Source organism: Tursiops truncatus, chromosome 1, assembly GCF_011762595.2.
Source record: "Tursiops truncatus isolate mTurTru1 chromosome 1, mTurTru1.mat.Y, whole genome shotgun sequence".
NCBI classification, from domain to species: domain Eukaryota; kingdom Metazoa; phylum Chordata; class Mammalia; order Artiodactyla; family Delphinidae; genus Tursiops; species Tursiops truncatus.
Window position 1 is genome coordinate 139,485,269 of NC_047034.1, and position 22,994 is coordinate 139,508,262.

The 22,994-nt window shown below is 57.8% G+C and overlaps 1 protein-coding gene across 24 annotated transcripts in view; it reads left to right on the forward strand.

Moving 5' to 3' along the window:
• The first annotated feature begins 911 nt into the window (after window positions 1–911).
• The window catches only part of LRP8 (LDL receptor related protein 8), a 77,726-nt gene continuing 55,643 nt past the window's right edge, over window positions 912–22,994 (forward strand). For 3 of the 24 annotated variants that reach the window (XM_073789586.1, XM_073789603.1, XM_073789595.1), the window contains exons 1-2: window positions 1,403–1,747; window positions 1,990–2,109. In XM_073789586.1, coding sequence (XP_073645687.1) covers window positions 1,561–1,747; window positions 1,990–2,109 — 307 coding nt within the window. In that variant the 5' untranslated portion in view covers window positions 1,403–1,560. Of the gene's footprint in view, window positions 1,209–1,397; window positions 1,748–1,989; window positions 2,110–22,994 lie in introns of those variants that run through there. The other 21 variants (XM_033866367.2, XM_033866381.2, XM_033866420.2 and 18 more) reach the window with 18 other exon arrangements.

Consider the following 22,994-nt stretch of genomic DNA (forward strand, 5'->3'; position numbering starts at 1 on the left):
ATTGTCCAAAAAGGCTGGGCTGGTTGGGCCTTGCTTACCAGCAGGTAGCTAAAATCTAGTCACCTGTACCCTGGCATGGATGAGATGAGGCTGAGACCTTCCAGGGGAGAGGTCTTATTCATGCCAGCAGAAGCAGACAGCAGCCCTTGGTGTGCGTCCCCTATTAGCAGGGATGAGGCGTCCCTTCTGTGGGGTCCCACAGTCTCTGCCCTTCTCCATCACAGAAAGGACTACCCTGTCGCCCCTGCAGTTCCCCCTGATTGTCTGCCCCTCTGCCTGGCCCAACAGAACACTGAATGAGAATGAATGGATCAAGTTTGTGAGCCAGGCCCAAGCCACCTGCCTCACATCCTTGGCCGTGGGAATTCTCACATGAGAATGCAACATAGGCATGTTAACCAGCTACACAGACGTGTAACATCCGGGTCGGAGTCTTGGAGGGGTGCAGAGGTTCATTCCTGCTCCCCCAGCTTCTCCCTGATCACACGAATCCTGGCACCCCAATCCCTGTCCACTACCATCCCTGCTCCGTGTGCACATGCCCAGGCCTGTGCACCCGGGAACATCATCTCCCCTCCCGTCCAGGTTCACTCCTAGGCCTCCCTCAGCCACCTATCAGCATGTCACCTCCTCCAGGCAGCCTGTGCTACTTCCCTTGGGCTGTCTGCCACCTCTGGGGGTAGGGGCCTCGCCTGGCTCATCCCAACGTCTGCAACGCCCAGCACGCGGCGGGCCTTGAGCAGGGTCACCGAGCACGGACCTAGGGAGAAGAGGACCAAGGGCATGAGGGAGGAGGGAAAGGAGGCGGCAGCGGGAGGAGCGTGGGGCGGAGGCGACAGCAGGGGGCGGGGGGGGGGGCGCGCGCGCAGGCTGAGGCAGCCCAGGCCTGGGGCCGCGCGCCCAGCCTGAGCCCGCCCCGCCGCCGAGCGTCACGGAACCTGCTTGAAATGCAGCCGAGGAGCCGGGGCGGGCGGCAGCGGTGGCGGCGGCGGCGGGGGCAGCGGCAGCCCCGGCGCCGCGGCAAGGACTCGGAGGGCTGAGGCGCGGCGGCGGCACGGGGTGCGCGGGGAGCGGCGGCCGGAGCCCGGGGCCCGCCATGGGCCGCCCCGAACGGGGCGCGCTCCGGCCGCTGGCGCTGCTGCTGCTGCTGCTGCTGCTGCAGCTCCAGCATCTCGAGGCGGCGGCGGATCCACTGCGCGGCGGCCAAGGTGCGTGCGGCCGGTCCCCGGCCCGTCTTTGCGCCGCCGGAGCGGCCAACAAAGCACGGCCCGGCGGCCGGGGGGCGGGTTGCGCCGAGGCCTCCGAGCCCGGGCCTGGCAGGGAGGCGCCCGGGCGGGATATGCTCCTCGGGACCCAGCTCTCCCTTAATTTGCCCTAGACCCCCGCCCCCGCGGCTCCCTGTGTGGTGGGCTCTGCCCTCCGGCACCTGCTCTTGGGGGATGGGCGCCGTGGGGGCCGGGCGGGCCGGGAACTTTGCTGGGGGTGATCACTGATGCTTTCGGGAGGGCTGTGTGATTCTCGCCGTTGGCGTTAATTTGACACGCGCGCTCCGCGGCGGCGATGAGCGGAGCCCGGAGACTACCCCGCCTGACAATGCGTTTCCGGCGACCCCTGCGTGTGGCAGAGAAAGAGGGGCTGCGTGCGAGGCGGATGTGCCCGCAGCGCCCAGTGCGCGTGTCGCGGCGTGTTGAGGGGCTCCCTGTGGGCTGTGTCTGCGTGCGTCTCTCACTAAGGGCCGTGTGTGCGGGTGAGTGTTCTGAATGGGGGGCATACCTAAGTGGTGGTACACCGACTGTGTGTGCCTGCCACAGAGCAGCCCGTCATCCCAGGAACCCTTACCATCCTGCCCTCCTTCCTGATCGAGGGTGCCAGAGGCCTCCAGGTCGTTGGCTTCAGCATCGGGCCCTCTCCTTCACTCAGTAGACCCCTCCCCGCGGCCGGGATCGCTTGTTCCGGGGATCCGGCTCACGCCCCCTCTCCCCCGCGCAGGGTCGGTCAAGGAGTGCGAAGAGGACCAGTTCCGGTGCCGGAACGAGCGCTGCATCCCCTCTGTGTGGAGATGCGACGAGGACGACGACTGCTCGGACAACAGCGACGAGGATGACTGCCGTGAGTGGCGGGCCGGGGAGGGAGGGAAAGGTGGGGGACTCCTTGCTCAGCGTCCACGTGGCTGCAGCCGCCACCGGGCCACCTGCCTGGACCTTTACTGCCGGAGCCTGCAGCCGGGAACCCTCCCGGGAGCCCTTTCCCTCCAGGCACTTAGGGACCCAGCGGGTTCTGGGCCGGCAGGTCCTGATGGAGCCGGGGGCGAAGCCCGGCGCAGCACGGCCCGGGAGGAGGGCACGCCACGCCCGGGTTGCTGGGCCGGAACTGTGGGGCGGCGACGCGACGCTCCCTGCAAGCGTCTAGCTTTCTGCGATCAGGCCCTCCGGGACTCTTGCCTAGGCCCCACGGAACGCGCTCGTGTCTCAAAGTTCCAGGCAACTCTGGGCCTAGCCTCACTCCTTTTCCTGCTGGGTTTTGTGAATGAATGGGCTCCCCGGGGCCCCTGATTGGCTGTGCGAGGACCACCCCATAGGTCCCTGTGGCCGGAGCAGGCCAATCGTGGAACGGCTGGGTGTGCAGTTTTCTGGCGCCCTTGGCGTTGGGGCCCTGCCCTGGCCCCGCCTTGGCCACACCCCCGCTCCTCCCCTGGGTAGTAGGTGCAGGCGGGGCGCTGGCGCTCGCTGCCTTTCTGCCTAGTCATGGTGAAGACCTTTCTTGTGCCACCCTGGTTGGCCGACTGCGCTCTCCTGCCAGCCAGACTGAGGCATGAGTCATGGGGCAGAGCAGGAAGGAGGGGACCAGAGGGATGAGTTTGTTTCCTGGAAGGGGGGGTGAGGATCCCAAGGCCGTGCGTGAACCCATGGTCACATGCAGGTGGCCGGCCGCCTTTGCTGAGTGTGGTGTCTGTACACCTGGGCACGACTGCTTTGGAAGTTGTTTCGTGAGGTGCATGTGGTTTCTGTGGGACCTGAGGCGAGTTAGCAAGCAGTTGCCACAGTGGAAGGAGTATAGTTCCAGGAACAGATAAACAGGACTCTATAAAACACAGACGCGGGCAGTCATTCATTCATCATTACTGAGCACCTGCTGTATGCCAGGCACCGGGACACTTTGGAGAGCAGGCCCACCCCGCAGGCCAGGGAGTGCAGGTTCTGTGGGAGGAGGGCAATAGGTGGACAGGCCCACAGCACCACGCAGTGGCAAGAGGGGTAGAGAGACCACCTGGACAGGCATTGTCTGTTGAGTTATAGTGGTTTTTTTCGGGGTTTGCTAGTCAGCCCCCAGGTTCATTCTCAGACCAACCCAGATTTGGCTGTGTGACATGGGCGCATCTTTCCCTCCTGTCTCAGTTTCCTCTCCTGACCACTTGGGCTAATGATTCCTGCCCTGGTTTTGAAGACCAGTTCTAGAAATGTAATTGAAAGTGATGCGACTAACATGTGCCGACTGTTAGCTGTGTGCCAACCACTGTGGTAAGTGCTTATCTTATATAAACTCCTGTAACCTTCAGAGCAGTCCTATTTTATACACCAAAACAAACCAAAAAACACAAAACAAAAAAGCCCCAAGGCACTGAAAGATCAAGTTAGTTATTCCACAGCTGTTGAGCTGCTAAGTAGGAGCTTAAATTTGAGCGTCTGACTCCAGAGTTCTTAGTCTAATTATGACCCTAACCATTTCCCAATGATATTGAAATTCTGAAAATGCCTGAGCCAGGGTAAAATGTGATAGTGAGTCTCCTCGCCCGGAGTTGTTCTTCTGTGGTTTCCTTACAGGGGGAGTGCTGAGGATGAGGCGAGGAAGTGGAAACTGTGCATTTCTGGGCTGGTTTTACCTTATCTCCCTGGCTCTGTATAACAACAGTTTTGTTGGGGGTGGCCGTGAAGAGCAGACGTGTTTCTTGTCATCCCCCTTTGTAGATAAGGACTCTGGCTCAGAGAAGTTGAGTGATTTGCCTAAGGTCACACAGCTGAGAGTGACAGAACTTGGTCAGGGTGTCCACCTGCCTCCTAGCTCAGGGGCACTGTCTGCTCTGGTGGGAGTGTGGTGCAGAAGGACCCAGGAGGGTGATCCGGGTGCTTTTCATCTCCATCGAGGCTCTGGGCAAGATGGAGGAGTGAAGTAGCGGGTGGCTGGGCGACCCCAGATGGGACCAGGGCCAATCTGACGGCCACTCTGGGCTCCTGCTTTCATTCTGAGGTGGATGGGGTAGAGTCACAGGCAGAGGGTTAGTGAACAAAAGCAACTGACGTTGAGGGCTTTGCTGTTGGTGTCAAGTATCCATCCCCCACACTGGGCTTTTCTGGGCTTTTCTGGGCTTCTCTGGGCTTGTCTCTTCATCTGCCAAATGCGGGGTAGCTGTTCCTCTACCATCGGTTATACCCGTAGGAAGTCTTCACCTGGGGCTGGTGAAGAGAAGGGAGTGGATGAGTGTCCACACCACCAAGGTCTTTAGAAAGGGACCCCTAGGGGCCACAGAGAGAAATCTTGAAGAAAGGGGTGGGAGCTTTGGGTGGCTGTATGAGGCGTGGTGTTGGAAAATGGTCTTTTGTCACCCCTTCCTTCCCTATCTGGGGAGTTCCCTCCCTTCCGGGCCACCTGCCCGAGCTGCATTTCTTGGAACCATCCTCCCTGCCTTATATTTGACCACTCCAACCATTCCACCCTGTGAGAGGGCCTGAATCACCCCATCTCTGTACCTCTCGGCCTGCAAAATGGGGATTGCCATTTGTAAGTGAAGTCTGTGTGGGGCAAAATGCGTTCAGGCTCCCAAAGGGGTCAGAATGCAGACCGTGAATTCTGAGAGCTGATGGAGGTTGGAGGGAGGGAGCTTGTATGTGGGGGAAACCAAGGAAGGCTTTCTGGAGGAAGAGACAGCTAAGGCAGGCCTTGAAAGATGGTAACTAATGCCATTCCCTCAGAGCTTACCATTTAAAAATAGGTGATGCAGTCTCCGCATTATAGAGGAAGAACTGGGGTTCAGACAGGTGAAGTGACTCCGCCAAATTCACACAGCTCCTCGGGGTTGGAGCTGGAACTCAAAGTAAGACCTTCTAAGTGCGGAAGCTTACCCGCAGCAGATGGGACTCGGCCTTTTGGAGACACAGATCTGACGGGGATGGGGAAGGGAAAGGCTCATGGGGTTTCAGTTCCCAGCTCAAAGGGCCTTCAAAGTGGAGGAAGGGGCTGGAAGCCCAGGGGCGGCCCGGCCAGGGGAAGGGGTGGGGTTCCTGGCTGCACCTGGGTCACGTAGGCCAGCTGGCGCCTTGGCCTCAGTTTCCTGTTGCTGCTTAGTGTCTGGGAGCAGAGACATGGGTTCTGGTCTCCAGCCAGCCCTTTGCCCCCAGAGTAGCAACAGCAACAATAATGAACGCTTACTGAGTACTTGCTGTGGACCAGTTGTGCTGAGATTCTACATGTATCACCTCGTGCACCTCGAGTCTATAAAATGGGGTGACTCTTGGAAGTACCCGCATTTTCCTCATTTTACAAAGGCACAGAGGGGTTAAGTAACAAGGGTGTATGATTTTTTTTTTTTTTTTGCGGTACGCGGGCCTCTCACTGTTGTGGCCTCTCCCGTTGTGGAGCACAGGCTCCAGACGCGCAGGCCCAGTGGCCATGGCTCACGGGCCCAGCCTCTCCGCAGCATGTGGGATCCTCCCGGACCGGGGCGCGAACCTACGTCCCCTGCATCGGCAGGCAGACTCCCATCCACTGCGCCACCAGGGAAGCCCAAGGGTGTATGATTTTTAAGTGAAACTGAAACTGCTGGGGTGTGAATGCAGGCACCCAACTAATGGAACTTGTGCTGCATCAAGCACTAGCTGACGACCTCAGGCAAGTCCTCCCAGGCCTCTGTTTCCCCATCTTGAGGGGACATCAACCCCCGCACTCCACTTCCAGCTCTGGGAAGAGCTCTGCGCTTCTCCGTGTGGATGGACTGCTTAGACAGGTGGACCGGTCGTATGCTCAGTTTCCTCTACCTGTTTAGGCTTCTTTAGGCTGCCCTGTTCTCCCAGCCCCCATCACCGCTCCGTTCCAGTTTTAATAAAGAGTGGCCGCAGCAAGGTCTCCCGTGGCCGAGAGTTCATTAGCTGGCAAGGCCAGGCTGTAGGAGTGCTGAGGCCTGCTGGGAAGTAGCCTTGTAAATAATTAAAGCTCGGCCACAGCTCCCAGCTGGGGCTGCAAGCCCGCATCTGGTCTTCAGTGTGCCGCCTGGCCTAGCCCATTCTCACACCCCTGACACGAGGCCCAGCTTCATGTCCTTTATTGGATGGAGTCATCTGACAGATCGTGCTGCTCTCTCTGAACCTCGGTTTCCTCATCTGACCCACCAGCTCCACCATTCGGAGTCCTCCCGAAGCTCCCATGTACCCATAGGATAGGGTTGGCTTAGACTCCTCTGCATCTGGCCCTCTGTGACCAGCTTCCGCTGCCCCACTGCCCTCCAGCCCCTTCCTGCTCTTCCTATGAACCTGTGACACCAAACTTCTGTCATATTCTGGCCTTTCTACTGCTTCTTACTGCTAGGCCTTTGCACGTGCTATTCCATCTGTGTGGAACACTTTCTGCTCCCTCACCTGGCTACCTTCTTTTTGTCATCTTAGAATCATCAGTGCAGGTATCACCTCCTCCAGAAAGCCCTCCCTGCTCCCCTCTTTCCCCAGGGCTGAGATACAGGAGTCGAAAGAGGGGACTTAGAGATGTGTGTTGGAATAACTCAATGTGGCCTTGAATCAGATACTCCTGGTTTTCTATCCCAACTGTGACCTCTGGCTGAATGGCCTTGGAGGTGATAGTAGTTTCTCCCTCCCAGTGATGAGGATTAAGTGAGATAATGTGCCTGGTAAGCAGTAGGTGTTCAATGAATGGAGTGGGTCTGTCTGTTCCTGGAGGAGGAGTCTCACTGAGGTCTCTAGATACCTGTCTGCCAGGACCCCCCTGGTTCTCCTGCCCGCATTTGCTTAGCCCGAGATCCAAAGGCTCGCGCAGCTGAGGCGTGCCTCAGCCAGAGGGTTCCCCAGCCACAGTGGAGGTGGTCCCAAGGCCATTCGGCCCTGAGATGGACCTGGGAGTGGAGGAAGGTACCCAAGGAGGGCCTGAGGGAAGAAATGAATCAAACAGGCCTGGTTGGTCTCAGTGAATGAGTGGCCGGGGCCCTGGGAGGGCCCGAGGAAGACTTCCCTCAGGCCGTATGCTTGTCCCAAGGCTGGTTTCCAGACCTGTCTGTGCCTGGGAAGGGGAGGAAGCCCTACAGCCCCCATGGCTCTGCCCCACAGGGCCTAAGCTTCTCCCTTCCCTAGGGCCAGGTCTGTGTCTCCGTGGCTGGCCCCAGCAGGCCTTGGGAGTGTTTGCTGAAGACTCTCCCATGGGCCTTCCTGGGGGCTCTCCTGGGACGGAGTTCCCCTCTGGGAACCCCCTGGGCTTTCTCAGGCCTGCTGGGGGTTCCCAGTGCAATAGGCCTCAGGGCTGGTTGGCTTAGTCCTCTCGGTTGTCCGCAGGCAGCTGACTTGACAGTTCTCCCTCCTTAGGGAAGTAGCAACAGCAGGTGAAACCAGAGAGTTGCCCCAGGGAGAGGGTGAGGAGCGAGAGGACCCATAGGGCTGATGGAGCAGGAGGGTATAGGCTTATTTGTGCCACCCTTCAGGGCTGTTACCAAGTGCAAGTCTCCTGGCCCAGGGTCTGTGGTCAGACCCCCAGGCCAGTGCCATCCCCATGAAGCCAGTCCTGGGCCTAGGAGAGCGTGTGGGGCCCTGCTCTGGGGGCTGGGCAGCCAGGCCTCGGGGCCCTGGATCTCAACAGCTCTGCAAATGCCCGCAAGCCCAGATCACCCAGTCTTTGAAGGCCTGGTGGAGATGCCACCTCCCCCAGGTGGCCTTCCCTGACCTCTTGTCCTCTTGCTCCCTAGTCCCTGAGCACCCACAACATGTCCCTGTTCTCCCCTCGATCTCAGATCTGTCTTCTCCACATTGTCTGCTCTGCTATCCTTGTGCTGAGCACGAGGGATTCCAAAATAAATAGCTCCCTTGAGGGAATTACTACTAACAGATACTGACTACTCACCCCCATGCCTGGCACGATGTTGGACAATCTGCATTCATTAATATTACTACTCACAACCCTGTGAGGGCTGTTTTCTTATTATTCCCATTTTAAAGATGATGAAACTGAGGCCCAAAGAGAAGTGACTTGGCCAATGTCATGATGTTTGAGTGCTAGAGCCAGGATTTGGCCCAGGCCTGTCCACTCTGGAGCCCAGACTCTTCCTTAGCGTCTTCCTCTCTGAGCTTTGTCTACCCAGTTGGGGTCAGAGGGCCTGGGGCTCAGAGGGCATGGAAGAAGAGGGTGAGGGGCTGCAGTGTCCAGTGATGCCTTCCTGCACTACAGGTTTCTGTCTAGGAGGGACTGTCTTTTCTGGAGACCACATGGGGCCCCAACATAAGGCCCCCCTTGTCCAGCACCCCCTCATGGGTGTGACCCTCCACAGTTTCCAAGGGCCTTCCTTGGCCATTGCCTGTGGGGTGGTGAGTACTGTTTCCATTGTACAGATAGGGAAACTGAGGACCCAGTGATATGTCGCTGATGCAGATGACTTCAAGGGGTGTCATTTCCAATATTGCCATCCTTCCTCAGAAAAGGCCAAGAGCCCAAGTCATCCAAAATGTGGACTTCGGTTCTCTGACCCCCATGCAATTCGCTGACTCTAGGTCTCATACATACATGCTTTTCTTCTGCTTGGATTGTCCTTCCCTGGCTTCTACCCATCCTTCAAAACCCAGCTCATTACCACGTCCATGAAGCCTTCCCTGTCTTCCTGGTGTGATCTAACCTCTCCTATGTCTGGATGCCCATGGCTTTGTGCACCCTTGTAATAGCCCATCATAGGAGCTCATGGTTGCTGGGAGAGTCTGTGGTGGGGGACCACAGGGCCTGGCCCAGAGCCGAGGCATTTGAGGGATGGTGTGTGCATGAATGAATGGACTGAGGAAATGTCCCCGACTTTTGAGGGTGAGAAGCATATATCGGTCAGATGTAGGGGACCCAGGGGCCTCTGAGAAGGCCCTGGGGGGTCCTTGAAGCTGGAGAAGGGAGCTGAGCATCCTTTAGGGACCATAGTCAGGCCCCCTCTTGTGAGCTGGGTCACCTGAAGCCCCGAGGGCAACAGTGACATCCACAGTCACACAGGACCTGGGCATGCAGGCCTCTCAGTGCTCACACTGTAAACTTGGGAGCTTCCCAGCTCCAGGCTTCAGAAGGTGAAACCGAGGCCCTGGTGGCTGGACATCAGCTCCTGGTGTCAGCAGGGACCCATTCTCAGAACTAGGGTGTCCTCAGTTCCTGGGTTGGGACTGAGTCAGAACAGTACGCTCCCAACTCCCACCTGCTGCCACCCCGCCCCCCCTCTCCTTTTCCTGCTGGACCAGGGAACAAGGCGTTCTCAGGCTGCAGGCGGGCACTGGCTCCTGCACACAGAAAGGGCTTGGGACTTCCCCACGGGGACCGCAGGTGCATACTGCCCCTGGCTGGGGCCTGCTGCCCACCCCCAGATCGCTGGGAACTCATCTAAAATAATATTGTTAACTATAGTAAGAGTTCACGAACATGCTCACTGCTGGGGGCTTTCTCATGCAATACCTCCCTCAGCCGGTGCCTGGACGCATCATCACTGCACTTCACAGAGAAAGAGCCGAGGCTCTGAGAGGTGAAGTCACTTGCCCCAGGCAGGTCAGCGGGTCAGCGGCAGGACTGGGCCATGCCTGTCTGGCTGCATTGTGACACAGGTGAAAGGAAGAGATACACGTTCACACATCCCAGTCACAGCTACAGTGGGAGTGGCCTGGGGTGTGCTGCGACCGCCCTTCCTTTCTAGGTACCCCAGGCATCCGTCCTTGCCAGCCCCTGCCAGTGGGTGTACCGGCTCCCTCCTGAGCAGCTCTGGCCCCTGGGTGCCCCCAGGCATGAGCGCGGCCCCAGGTGGCAGCTTTGATCATCAGTTGTGCTCGCCATGGCTCCTCTTACAAGCCAGTGTATGTCACAGGCCGTAGGAATAGCCCCTCGGCTGCAGTGGCTCAGGAGCGGGCCCTGCCTGTGAGCTCCCCCATCCCCCTGCACCTGGTTTGACCTCCCTGACCCTGGCAGGGCCCAGGCCAGGTGCCCACAAGCCGGCTGCTTTGCGGGCGAGGAACCCAGCTTTTTATCAGGCCCCTTGGAACACCCTCTAGTGACTAGGAGAGTTACCCAGAGAGGCAGGGCCATGGGGCTCCTAGGTCCACACAGTTCCTATGACCCCTCACGGCCTCCACGCACCTGCCCCTTGGATATGGCAGCCCAAAGCCTCTCTGAGGTCAGCCAGTCTGGGAATGGTCACATGGGAATGGTGAACGTGACCACCGCCCTCCCTTGGTCACTGGCTTTGAGATGCCACAAGGGACTTTACCCCAGCCGCTCTGGAGACTATTTCCGTTTCCGGCCCTCTCAGCCTATTCGAACCACAGTATGGCCTCTTCCAGTTTGTGCCTCACAGCTGCTCTGGGAGGAAGGTGGTGCAGGAGTTCATTATCGTCCCCATTTTCCTGATGAGGAAAGTGAGGCTCAGCAAGGGCATGGGGCTCCCCTGGGGCCACACAGCCTGTTACTGGTAGTGCTGAAGCTGAAACTCACTTCAATTGATTTCCTTTGTTTTTCCAACGGAAGTAAGTTTTTCTGATTATATAAAGGTAATTTCATACTTGTAATTTAAAGAAAAGAAAACACACAGACAATTCAGAAAAGGGAAAAGAGGAAGGTAGGAGTCCCCCTTGGTTATACCACGGTGGGAGCTGCCTGTCCTCCCAGAGGTGTTCTTGCATTCTCTGCATGCGAGCTGGTGTGCATGAACATGTGTGTTTCTGGGTTTTCTTTTTTTTTGGTTTTTGGGTGTTTTTGCAAAACGAGCTTGTGTTATGTCAGTTGTTTTCTCCCCACATCATGCACATCTTTCAGTGTCAGTAACAGTAGGTACGTATTATCGTTTTAAAGGGCTAGATAGTAGTCTACTGCATGAATCTTCCCTAATTTAATGACACAGTCTCCTATTGATAGACATGTGTTTAGTTGGTTATATATATATTTATATATATATATATTTTTCCTGTTCTGCACAGTGCTGGGGTGAATACCAGTACTACACCTTTGTGCATTTGTCTGGTTCTTCCCTTAAGAGGAAGTCCTAGGAAAGGCATGGCTGAGCATGTGCGTTTTCATCCTCACCTTGTCGCAGTCCCTCAAGGAGATGTTTTCCTATCTCACAACACCCCCTGACTCCGCATGGCCCTTCCCAGCCAGGCTGGCGGCCAGCAGGACCTCCCTCTTCCTTGAGCACAGGGCCACCTCACCCTGGCCCTGTGGGGCAGACCAAGTAGCCAGATCCAGGCCTCACAAAACAAAGCAAAGAGAAGGAACAACTGTGTTCTGGCCCCAAGGACTCCCCACCCCCACCAAAGAAAGCAGAAGGGAGTATAATTGGTCTTCATTTTTCTCAAGATATTTGTAGAATCTGTCTCCTCCACAGCTTTATAAAAATTGTTCTGCCCTTGCCCCTAACTTGCTGTGTGACCCTGCGTGAGGCGCTCTCCCTCTCTGAACTTCATCTCCCCTTTACCCATTGGTCCTTGCTCCACCTGCACTGTAACCAGCACTCTGAGCAGATTTCTTCTCCCTGGAGCTGGGCTCAGGACCAGTCCTGGCCTGGGGGAGGGGGACCTGTGGCCCTCGAGCTCCTTAATGCCTGGTGAGGGTTGGTAGGAGTGTACCTGGCTTTGTGGGTAGATTCCAGGCAGGCAGATGGAGGGTAGCTGGACTTTTTAGGGTCCACTTCCAGAACTCAGCCCTAAGACCCAGGTTCCTTGGGCCACTTTCCCTTTTGTCTTCTTCCTGTGCCCATGCCTGCACTGGATGCAGTGGAGTGATGGAGAAAAATGGAGTCAGGCCACCAGCCCTGTGACCCACTAGCCAGGGTCCCTGGTATGGGTCTTATGTTGTGAGCTTTAGATCCTTGGTCTCTGAAATGGGGATGATGAGCCCACCTCTCAGAGGTGTGCAGGCTGATGTAAAGTGTTCTGCCCAGACCTGGCCCTGAAATGAGCATCCCCTTTCCCCTTCCCGAGCCCCTGATCCCCACCAAGTGGAAGCGACCGTCAACAGCTTTCCTTCTCCTCCTCCAAGGACATAACAAGAGGGCAGTTGCTGAAATAGCAGCAGGAGAGATGTAGGTCAGCTGGCCAGTTGGGAGGACTTGGCTGCCTGGGAGAACAGCAGTTTCTCGGGCCGGGAGGGACTGTAGGAATCATCTCATCCGCTGCCATCTGCACCGGGGGCCCCAGGGTGGCTGCTTCCTGGGTGGCCTAGGGGAGCTGGTTACGCAGAGAGAACCAAGGAGAGCTAGTTAACCATCCGGGCCTGGCATAGTTAGTTATCTAAGAGGGGACCTTGGTTCACCAGTGGGTCCAATTTAACATCAGAGAGTTGGCAGCTGAGAGAGGCAGGAAGGGCCTGTTGACCCAGGTTAAGCTGCTGGTACGAATAGCTGGAGGCCAAGGGTGGGCTTTCCTGGTGGCGCGAATCCAGGGATATTCGTGCCAGTGCTCTTCCCGCCCTCCCTCCCTCTCCACTTCCTGGACCCCGAGCTGCCATCTGCTGCCCCCATCACTCTCAGAGCCGCACACGTGCGTGTGCATGGAGTGTGCGTGCTCAGAGAGCAGGTGTGCACCAGGAGGGAGGTGACTGTTCTGGACGCACAGAGGCTGCAGGGACAAGGTGACGCTCTTCCTCCCATGCTGGCCAAGGCCGCCCAGCCAAGGCAAAGCCAAAGCCCCCCACTGGGCTGTTTGTGGCGGGGAATTATTTGTAGCTGGAGAGGTGCCAGCGGTCTCTGTTCCCAGCCTGCCCCCTGCCATGGCAGCCTCTCCCCTCCAAGCCTCAGCCTATAGCCCACTGTCTGCACCCACCCACGCCCCATGCAGAGGGCTGAGGCTGATATAAACGCCATGGCCTGGAGACCAGGCCCACCTCAGCTCCACCCCTGCTCCTACCTTACCTAATGGCCATCAGCAGGTCTCTGCCCCTCTTGGGTCTCTGCTCACTGGGAGCGGGGCATCTCCAGGCCCCTCTCAGCCCCAATTCCCTGGGATTCTTTTGTTTTCCCCTGAGAATCACGGAGTTCACAGGAGCTCCGCCATGGCCAGGACCCAGATGTGGCGGTCCAAGGAGCTGCCCCCGTTCCCTGAGGCCCAGAAGGCCCAGAGCAGGGAGCAAGGGCTGTGAAATCCAACCCATCGCACAGGGGATGTGGCATAAACCGTATGTGCAAAGCTGGAACCAACTGTTAATTAGCAGCACCTATATCTGCTCGGGGGTTTCCGCCTGTTTATTTTTTTGCTGAGTCTGACCAGGCCAATTCTTTAATACCCATAGCCCCAGGCTTTAAATATGCTGCATATGTAATGCTCTCCTGTCTCCTTCTCTTTTCATCCCCCATCTGCACAGCTGCCTGCTTCTTGGAGGTGCACGGACAAGGCACACGCGTGGCCTCCCAGTGTCAGCTGGACTGGGGTTTCCACTGCAGTCCTTCCACGTCCTAGTTAGAGGCCTGGGATAAGTCCCTTGAATCTGAACCCCAGACTCCTGCTCTGTGCACGCGGGTAATGAGCAATTCCTGGTCTGGGTACAGTACCTGAAGCCTCACTGGATCTCACAGAGCCAGTTGGTTCTTCCTACACCGGGAACTGGGCCATACCAGGACACAGAGGTCTGCCAGCCATGTGGCTGGAGCCCCTGTTCTCTCTGCCACCCCTTCTCCCAGACCCCTCGCCCTCCCTCTCCCTGGCCTTTGGCCTCTCCCACACTTGCAAACGCTGCCCTGAGTTCTCCCCCTGGAAGCAGAGACCTGAGCCCTTGTCGCTGTTGATCCGTTACGAGCGAGTCCCCCCCAGGCCCTCACCCTCACCACACCAGGAGCCAGGTAGCCTCACCTTGTCGCTGACTTGCTGAGGGACTTGGGCAAGTCTCTGCTCCTCCCTGGGCCTCAGTTTTCCCACCTGTGAGGATTGGATCAGGAGAGTGAGTCACTTTGGACACCGTTTGAAATGCAGATTCCCTGACCTCTGTCTAGGTCTGACTCCAAACCTCTGCTTGCTGTGCGGCCAGGTGGGAGCCATAGACGTGGGGGTGGGAAGCCCCCCAGGTCCCCTACGTCTGACTGCTTCCGCATTGCCTCATCCATGAGCAACTCCACTGTGGCTCAGATAACAGCAGGGCCTCTAACTAGGCTGCCTGGGATCGAGTCCATACTTCACTGCTTCCTAGCTGTGGGACCCTAGGCAAGTTACTTCACCTCTCTGAGCACTTGTCTCCTCTCTAAAATGGAGCCACCAACACCTAACCCTCTAGGTGGTTGGACGATGATACGAGTTTGTTTAGGAAAAGCACCAAGAATAGTGTCTGGACGTGATCGGTGCTCAATTCAAGATTTGCTCCACTTATTTTGACCTCTTTTTCTGAACCTCCATCTCCCATCTGTCCTTTAGGAATCCCCTCCCATGCCAGGCTGCTGCACTGCTGGGTGGGCTGGGAGGGGCCAGGGAGCACCCCCAGAAGTCACCTTTGTCCCTGCTTCTTCCCCTGCAGCCCCAGGCCATAACTTACTGTCCTAATTTAATTAGGAAGAGTCCTTACAGGGATCTCATTAGGAAATGAGCCCAGAGCCTTGGGGACCTCCAGGAGGGGTGGGGTGCAGGAGGAGGTTGCATTGTGTCTGATCCTGCCCAGCCCTTGGCCCCATGCCCCAAATGTGCCCAGAAAGATAAGGGAGCCGAGCCCCTTAGACCTGTGACATGGAGTGTGGGCAGCCAGGGCCTCCATCCTCTGCCCCCTGCCCAGCTTTGGCCTCACCCCCCTGGATGGGGGTGGGGAAGATTGAGAGATGAGGTTTCTCTTGTTCTGCTCCACCTGCCCCTGGTGCCCAATGTCTCTGGCCTGGCACAGAGCAAGCCTTGGTGAATGTGTGTTGAGTGAATGAATGAGTGAGCTGTGGCTCTCGGGGCTGGAGCAGCGTCTTCATTTGGCCAAAGCAGGCTCCCAACCCCCATCCCAATGCCGGAATCCCCTCAGCAGCCCCAGGGGCTGGAGATGGGGAGGAGGCAATTGTCTGCTTGCATACCTCCAGGGACAGGGAGCTCACTGAGCAACCTGATAGCTTTTTCTGTCCCTGGATAGCCCTTCCTGTTACAAAATCTGTCTTCCTTTCAATCTCAAATCTGTCTCCAGTGACGCTTCTGCCCTACCCAGGTCCCAGCTCTGTTTCTGGGACCTCTGCTCACAAACACTGCCCCCTGCCTTCACTCGAAGCCTGCTCAGTGTCCCTTCCTGGCCTGTGATAGCTGACATGCTGTGTGGCCTTGGGGAAGACCTATCCCCTCTCTGGCCACTGCTTCTTGGAGCCTGGTGGGCTGCACAGTCTGGGCTCTATAAACATTGGCTGCTTTCTGTAACCATGACCTACCTCCCAAGGAAGTGGGGGGCTGAAGACAGATGTGCCATGTCCAGCAGTAAAGGTGACACCTCTGCAGACAGCTTATCTCCGGGTCAGCAAGGTGGTAGTGCCCAGACCCCGCGACGACCTGTGGCTGGGCACACGGGCACTGGGGGCTGTGCACGGACCTCTTCTGCCCTGAGACCAGTCCACAGCATGGACACTGTCCTGGCCTTGGTTAGGAACCTGGGAGTCATCACAGCCCCCGTCTCCCTTACCTCTAACGGCCACCAAGGCCTGATCCTCCTTGGTGGATCCAGGCCCTTTCCCCATCCCACTTCAGCCTCCCCGGACCATGGTAGCAGCACCAACCTCGTCTCTGTTCCCTCCCTCCTGTCCACTCTCCGCTCTGCCGCCGAGCGCTCTCAAACACGTGGAGCTTTCTCCTGCCCTTGCTCAGCGTCCTACAGGGACGTCCCCCACTCACAGGATAGTCTACTTGCTAACATTCAGGGCCCTTCAATGCCCAAACACATACCTGGCATCTCTCCTGCTGCAGACCTCACCATCCACTTGTCCCCCCAAACCCCATGGCTCTGTGCTCCAGCCACACCCCACATGTGTTTGATGTCACAGGGGCATCATCACACTCTCACATGTGGGTCCCTCTCCCTGGAACGCCCTTCCTCTGTTTGTTCAACCCCACTTTGCTTTAAGAGTCTCCATTTCCAGGGAGCCTTCACACCCCAGCTGAGTCAGGGCCTCCTCTGGGCTCCCCTGTCCCTGTGTTTCCTTCCATCTCCATCCTTGCCACTCTGCGTCAAGATGGTCCGATTAAGAGTCTGTGGTTCACACCAGACCACGGGCCTCAGGAGATGGGGCAGGGGGACCTGGCTAGGGCCTGCGGAGAAGCAGGGAAGGGAGGAGAGCGGGTGGGGCTCTTTGGCTTTTCACACGCCCAGCGCCCCTCCCACCCCAGGCTGTGTTTCTGCTCCTTGCGCTGCACCTCCTGTGCCACGTGCCCACTCGCACATGGTGTTTCTGTGAGCCCCCGAGAAGTGCCTTGTGTGGACTGGAGCCTTCGAGTCTGAGCTCCAGCATCCACTGCAGGCCTCCTCTGTGCCAGTGCCCTGCTGGGACCTGGGGAGGATCTGCAGATGGAAAAGCAGGCCTTGGCCGCCCAACTCAATATGTGACCTTGGGCAGTTGGCTTCTCTGAACCTCAAGCTTCCTTGGCAGTGAAAGGGGTGGATGACCCATGTCTCCTTCCCCTTTTCCTTGGGCACATCTGTGCTGCAGTTGGGGGCAGACGTGGCTTCACAGGACCCTGAAACGGCAGCTAGACCAGAACTTCCTCCCCGCTGGGGCCTGTGGGGCCTTGGGCCAAGCTTCGCCGGGATGAAGGGGGAAAGGGGTTATGCTCTCTGTTCGGTGCAAAGACCCACCCCCATGTTTGCCTGCACTTTGGCATTACCAAGCGCCTGCTCCCACGCAGGGTGCCCGGCTTGGTACCGCCCCCGTTTTAAAATGAAAAGTCTCATGTCCAATGGGACACTTGGCCTGCCGGCCTGCACCCTGCCCACCCCCGTCGCTGCTCCCCCGGCTCTGCAACAGGTCTTCCCCCGTTACCTGTGGGTTCTGCTGCCAGTTGGGCAGGGCTCACTCTAAAGAAAGGAAAAAGCTGATTTCTTCCCCACGTTTTGGGAGAATTCAAAGAGACATAGACCCCCTTGGAAGGTCTGGAGGAGCCAGGGCTGAGCACCCCTGTTGGGGTGCTGGTGTGGACATGGCCAGGAGGCCTGGCCTTTGTTCTGACCCTGCCTCTGACACAGCTAGCTGTGTGACAGCTCCCTCTGGGCCTCAGTTTCCCCAGCTCTGCCCTTCTCACCTCACATCAGTACAGTGAGGATCATTACCTCGACAGCCCTGCCTTTGCGTTCCTGCCGCCCTTTATATTCTTCAAGGCATTTTTCTGTCTGTTCACGTCCCATTCTGGCCTCGCTACTCCCAGGAGGCGGGCGGCACTAGGACCTTTATTCCCACATCAGATAGGAAGAAGCTGGGGACACAGGCCGTTTGCCTTGTACAAGGTTCTGTGGTTTACAGAGCCCTTTCCGTGTATTGCCTCTGGGCTCCTAGTATCCCTTGGGAGGTGGGCTCAGCAGGATTTGCTGTACCAGTTGTACAGATGGGGACACTGAGCCCACAGTCGCACGGGATTTCGACTCCTTAATGGTTTGGGAGAACGTAAAGGATGAAGCCTGATGGGTGGGTGGCCGGGCTGTGGCCGCGGTGTGTGGTGATTACCCGTAAGTGGGGGTCACTGGCTGGCTGGTCCTCTTCCCCGCCCTACTCCCAACTTTGTCAATGGCTTCATCAGTAGGAGACAGATGCAAGGGAAAGGAGGACACAGAGAGGAGTGGGGAGAGAGAGGACGTGGGGTGCGGGGGAGAGCACTGGGGAGGTAGGGGGGAGGGGTGGGGTCCAAGCAGCATCGCTCCTTCCTCTTGTGGTTCTCACAGCCTGTCTGCACCGATTCCTGACAGATGGAGGGAAGGGGAGAGCTGGTGCCAAGAGGCTGTCACCGCAGGCAGGCAGAGCGGGGGGGGTGCTTTGTGGCTAGTGTTTGTACGGGGAGGGGGCAGCAGCTGGTGGGCTGCCTGCTGGGCCTCCTGGGAGCCTGCTCCCCGGGAACCGTGGTTGGCAGGGTTGTAGATGCGGGGGGGGGGCAGGAAAGTGGGCAAGGGGTGAGCCTGCCACCTGCCTGGGACTGGCCGTGCCCTTGCCCCTGTCCAGGCAGACAGCCACCCGTCTCTCCTCTGCTCCCTGCTGCCAGCAGGGCCCTGCCTCCAAGGACACCTCCTACCCCCCTGACCGGGTTTCGGGGTGGATGGGGGCTCTGGAGGCTGATGCTGAGCTGTGGTCAAGGTGGACCAGGGCAAGGAGAGCATAGGCACCAGGAGGCCGTCGGGATCACAGGGCCACGAGGGGCTCAGAGCAGGTGGGGCCTGACCTCATGTCTGCAGGGCCAGAGCGCATTCGCTGAGCCGCCCCGGGTGTTCCCCAAAGCCCCCTTCATGCCGAAGGGCCTCTTGCTTTTTCTCCAGGCTCTGACACGTGTACAGGGGTGGGCAGCCCTGGCCCGGGGGTCAGTTTGGCAACTTCAGTAGCTCTTGCTTATTTAGATCGTGGGTTTCTCCAGGCAGGGTTGTGTCTCATGCTCTCTTTCCCAACTCCCGTTGGCCAAAACAGGGCCCAGCACAGTGGAGGGGCCCAGTGAATGCTTGTTGAATGAATGGATGGATCTCTTGCTTGCACACCTCCTGGGACGGAGACCTCACTTCTTTATAAGGTAGTTCTTTTTATTTCCAAAAACAGAGTTCTTTCTGAGAGGCCCTGTGGGTCCCAGGCCTGTCACAGGGGCTGTACAGAGCCCCCTGGCTAATCCTGCTGCCTTGGAGCTGCCCCATAGAGACCAGAGAACCCCCGAGCCCACCTGGCTCCTCAGTGGCACCTGTCAGGGCTGGTCTCCACTAACCTGGGGGGGGGGGGTCGGTAATCATAGCCATCGTTTATTGAGCTGCCGCTCAGTGCCAGGTTGTACCTCACTCGACCCTCAGGTCAGCCTGATAAAATAGGTACTGTTTTTATCCTTCATCATGCAGAGGAGAGAAATGAGGCAGAGGTAATGAGAAGCTTCCCCAAGGTCGTGGGGCTAGTGACTGAGTCAGGAAGTTGGGGGGTGAGCTGGGGGGAGGGGAAGGCCTCCTGGGGCAGGACTTGGGGGGTGTGTGGGGCTTGGCCGGGCTGAGGAGGGTTATACGCTGGAGGTAGATCTGACCCTGCACCACACACTGTCCACTCCCTCCTCCCTACACTGTTCCCAGACACATCCTTGACACCAGGACTCCAACTGGGTGTCCCTCAGGTGAGCCCTGGGGACCTGGGGCCCAGAGCCCCTCCTGTTCCCCTGGTTGTGCTCCAGGGGGAGCCCCAGGACTTTAACATGGCCTGTCCTGTTGGGTGATCTAAGGTGTGCAGGGTGATGGCTAGGGGCCCAAGGTGTTGGGATGGGCAGGTGGGAGCTGGGCCTCCTTCCTGCTACTCCTTAAAGTTGGTTCTGGTCAGAGGTGTCCTCCACATTAATATTAATGATGGCAATCATTAATGATAAATTATGGTGTTCCCGGCCCATGCCAGGGCTGGGCTGGGTGCCCTGGGGGAAAGCCGAGGGGAGTAGAAGGGGGGGACCAATCCTGAGAGCCGTGGGTGCACCTTCCACTGCATTTTTCTCTTCCCCAGAGCCTGACACAGGCTGGGCCCTCGGGGGTCAACTTAATAAAGTCTTAGTGGTTGAAAAACAGATACCTCTCTGGTGGGACACCTACTGCCCAAGGGCCTGCTTCTCCCCTTCCTCCATCATTGACAGATTGATTCCACTAACATTACTGCCAGGCCCCGTGCCCACCCAGCACGGCCCCCACTGCCTGACCTCACCCCTTGCCGTGGCTCTCGAGATCCTTCCAGGGGCTCTCAGTGAGCGTCATGGGTGACTGTGGTCCCCTGACCCCCCTGACTGTGTGACCTTGGGCAAATTAGCTCCCCTCAGAGTGCCTTGGTTTTCTCATCTGTACAATGGGGTTATGGTAGTTTCTTCCTCAGAGGACTATGAGGAGGATTAAACGAGATGGACGATGAGCACAGCGCACGGTAATCACTCAATAATGTTTGTTCTTATGCTCAGGATGGGGTGGGGGGGGGAGGAAATGAAGATCTCGGAGCACCTTGGCTCTCCACGCATGACCTCAGGAATCCTCTGACAACTCTGTGAGGGGGGATTTATCTTGTTCCTTTGCTGATGGGGATGGTGAGTCACAGAGAGGTAGGGTGACTCACCCAAGGCCTCTCAGCATGTGAGCGGCAGATCCGAACCCTGGTCTCTCAGGCTCCGAGGCCCATGCATTTGTCACTGAGCCAGGAAGGGACGAAGGGCTTAGCCTGAAAACTCCTTTGGAATTGGTGTTGCAAAGGCTCCCGGCTTCCTGTGCTGATCTTCAAACCTCCATCCCCCAGATCCCGAATCCCTCCTAATCCTGGGAAAGAGGCAGCCCCGGGTCACATCCATCAGCGGCTCTGAGTGCTCTCCCCGGGCCTCTCATCTCCCGCGTGAGCTGGGGAGTGGCAGGCGAGGGCCTGGACTTCGAGGACGGGGGATTTCCCGACTCGGTTGAAATCTGTCACAACATTCATATTAATTAAGCCTCGTTAATTCAGCCCTCTGCTTAGGCAGAGCTCCTGACAGCAAATTACTCATAAGTGAGGCAGTAAATTTATTGCTGCGTTTTCCCAAACACTCAGCAGCAAAGAACATGCCCCGGGGAAAGTCAGAGGAAAGGCCTGGAGGGCAACTGCTGCATGGTTCCTGCCAGCCTGGACCACCAGGGACCGTGACCCAGAGAACGGCGGGGGTTCACCAGGGGACCTGGGTGAAGATGGGCTCTGGTCCATTCAGAGCAGGCTGCCTGGAGACAGAGTGAGCGTCCCCTCACTGGAGGCATGTAAGTGGGAAGGCAGGGAGCATTGCAAGTCCCCCTGGGCTGGCCCGTCGTCTTCCCGCCTCATCCGTCTCACCCGGCAGACCGCGCTGGCTCTGTGCATTGTCTCCTCTGACAGTGCCTTGGAGTCCCACAGTAGGGCTCGTAAAGGGTGAGTTGGGATCTGGACGTGAGCCCCAGAGACCACCCTGGTGTCTGTAAACACCTTCCTCTGCAGTGAAGTCTGAGGAACCGAAGTGTGCAGGCGGGACCAGACAACCCGGCCAGGGGTGCTGCGAGGGGTCTCTCCCTCTCCTGGGTTATAGGGTGCTCTTGGAACCAGGATCAGGACCACATCTGGGCAGATGACCCTTGAGTCCGGACCCCCCTTACTAGGCTAGGTATCAGACCTCCAGGTGAGGATGCAGGCTCTCCCGGGCAGTGGGAGCCCCTCTCCCTCCCCGGCCCCACAGTCCTTCCCCCTAAGGTCCGCTTCCTTCCTTGGTTTCGAACTGGGCCATGCCTGGGACATTTGGAACAAACCCAGGCTCTGGGTACATAGAACTTTTGAAAAATTAATTAGAGCATTAAATGGTAGCCCTCTGGGAGAATCCCACCATCTGGCTGTTGCAGGAGAGGCAGGAAAATCTATGCATATCTGTCTGTAGCGTGTGAGCATCACATGAAGCCACCTGTGTGTGTGTGAGTGTGTGGCCCGTGTGCTGCGGTGTGTGCACAGCATGGCGTGTGTGTCTGTGTTTGGTATGTGGTGCACATCTGAGTGTGCAAGTGGGCGGTGTGTTTGTGTGCATGTGTGCCCATCTGCATGTGCTGTGTGCATGCGCCCGAGGGTCTGCATGTCTGCCTGAGCACACTTCTGTGCCCAGGCCTGGCTTCTGGGGGCAGTGAGTCAAACTGAGCTGTGTGCAGAGAGGGGGCAGCCTCTCCACCCTTCCTGGCTGAGGTGATGCTCACAGAAGGGCAGGTGGGCCGTGCACAGGTGGGACAGGGGTAGGTTTGGCAAGTGCACAGCAGGCCTGCAGGGGGCGGGCAGGGTGGGATTCTCATCCCCTGTTTGACAGATGGGGAAACCCAGGCCTGCCCAAGCGCTGAGCCAGTGTGTGGAGAGGCCAGGACTGGAGCCCTGGCTCTGGGCCCCCTGTGCAGTGCTCTTTTCACACCTTTGGCTTCTTTTATGCTGTTGGGTTTTCATGGAGGCTCAGAGAGGTTCTTGAGAGGGTACCACTCACATTTCTCAGGGTTGCTCAGGGGGCAAGGTCAGGACTTGCACTGCAGATCCTGTATCCTTCTTACTGTGTGGAGGAGGGTGGAGTCAGGGCAGAACACTGGGCCGATGGATGGTCACTGACTTGCTGTGTGGCCTGGGCCCATCCTGTCCCTTTCTTTTTTTTTTTTTTTTTATCAATTAGTTTATTAATTTTTGGCTGCATTGGGTCTTCGTTGCTGCGCGTGGGCTTTCTTCGTTGCTGAGCAGGGGCTACCCTTCATTGTGGTGTGCAGGCTTCTCACTGCAGTGGATTCTCTTGTTGCGGAGCACAGGTTCTAGGCACGTGGGCTTCAGTAGTTGTGGCACATGGGCTCAGTAGTTGTGGCGCACGGGCCCAGCCGCTCCGCGGCATGTGGGATCTTTCCGGATCAGGGCTTGAACCCGTGTCCCCTGCATTGGCAGGTGGATTCTTAACCACTGAGCCACAAGGGAAGCCCCATCCTGTCCCTTTCTGAGCCTCATGGGTGTTGTAGGAACTAAATAAGGAGATGCATGCAAAGGGCTTTGTAAACCTCAAGGTGTGGTAGATAGACGAGGGCCTGGCCCAGGGGCGGCTGCCACACTATGCTGAGGGCCACGTGTCTCCAGGGTTCCCTGAGGAGCAGGTAGGAGGTGGGGC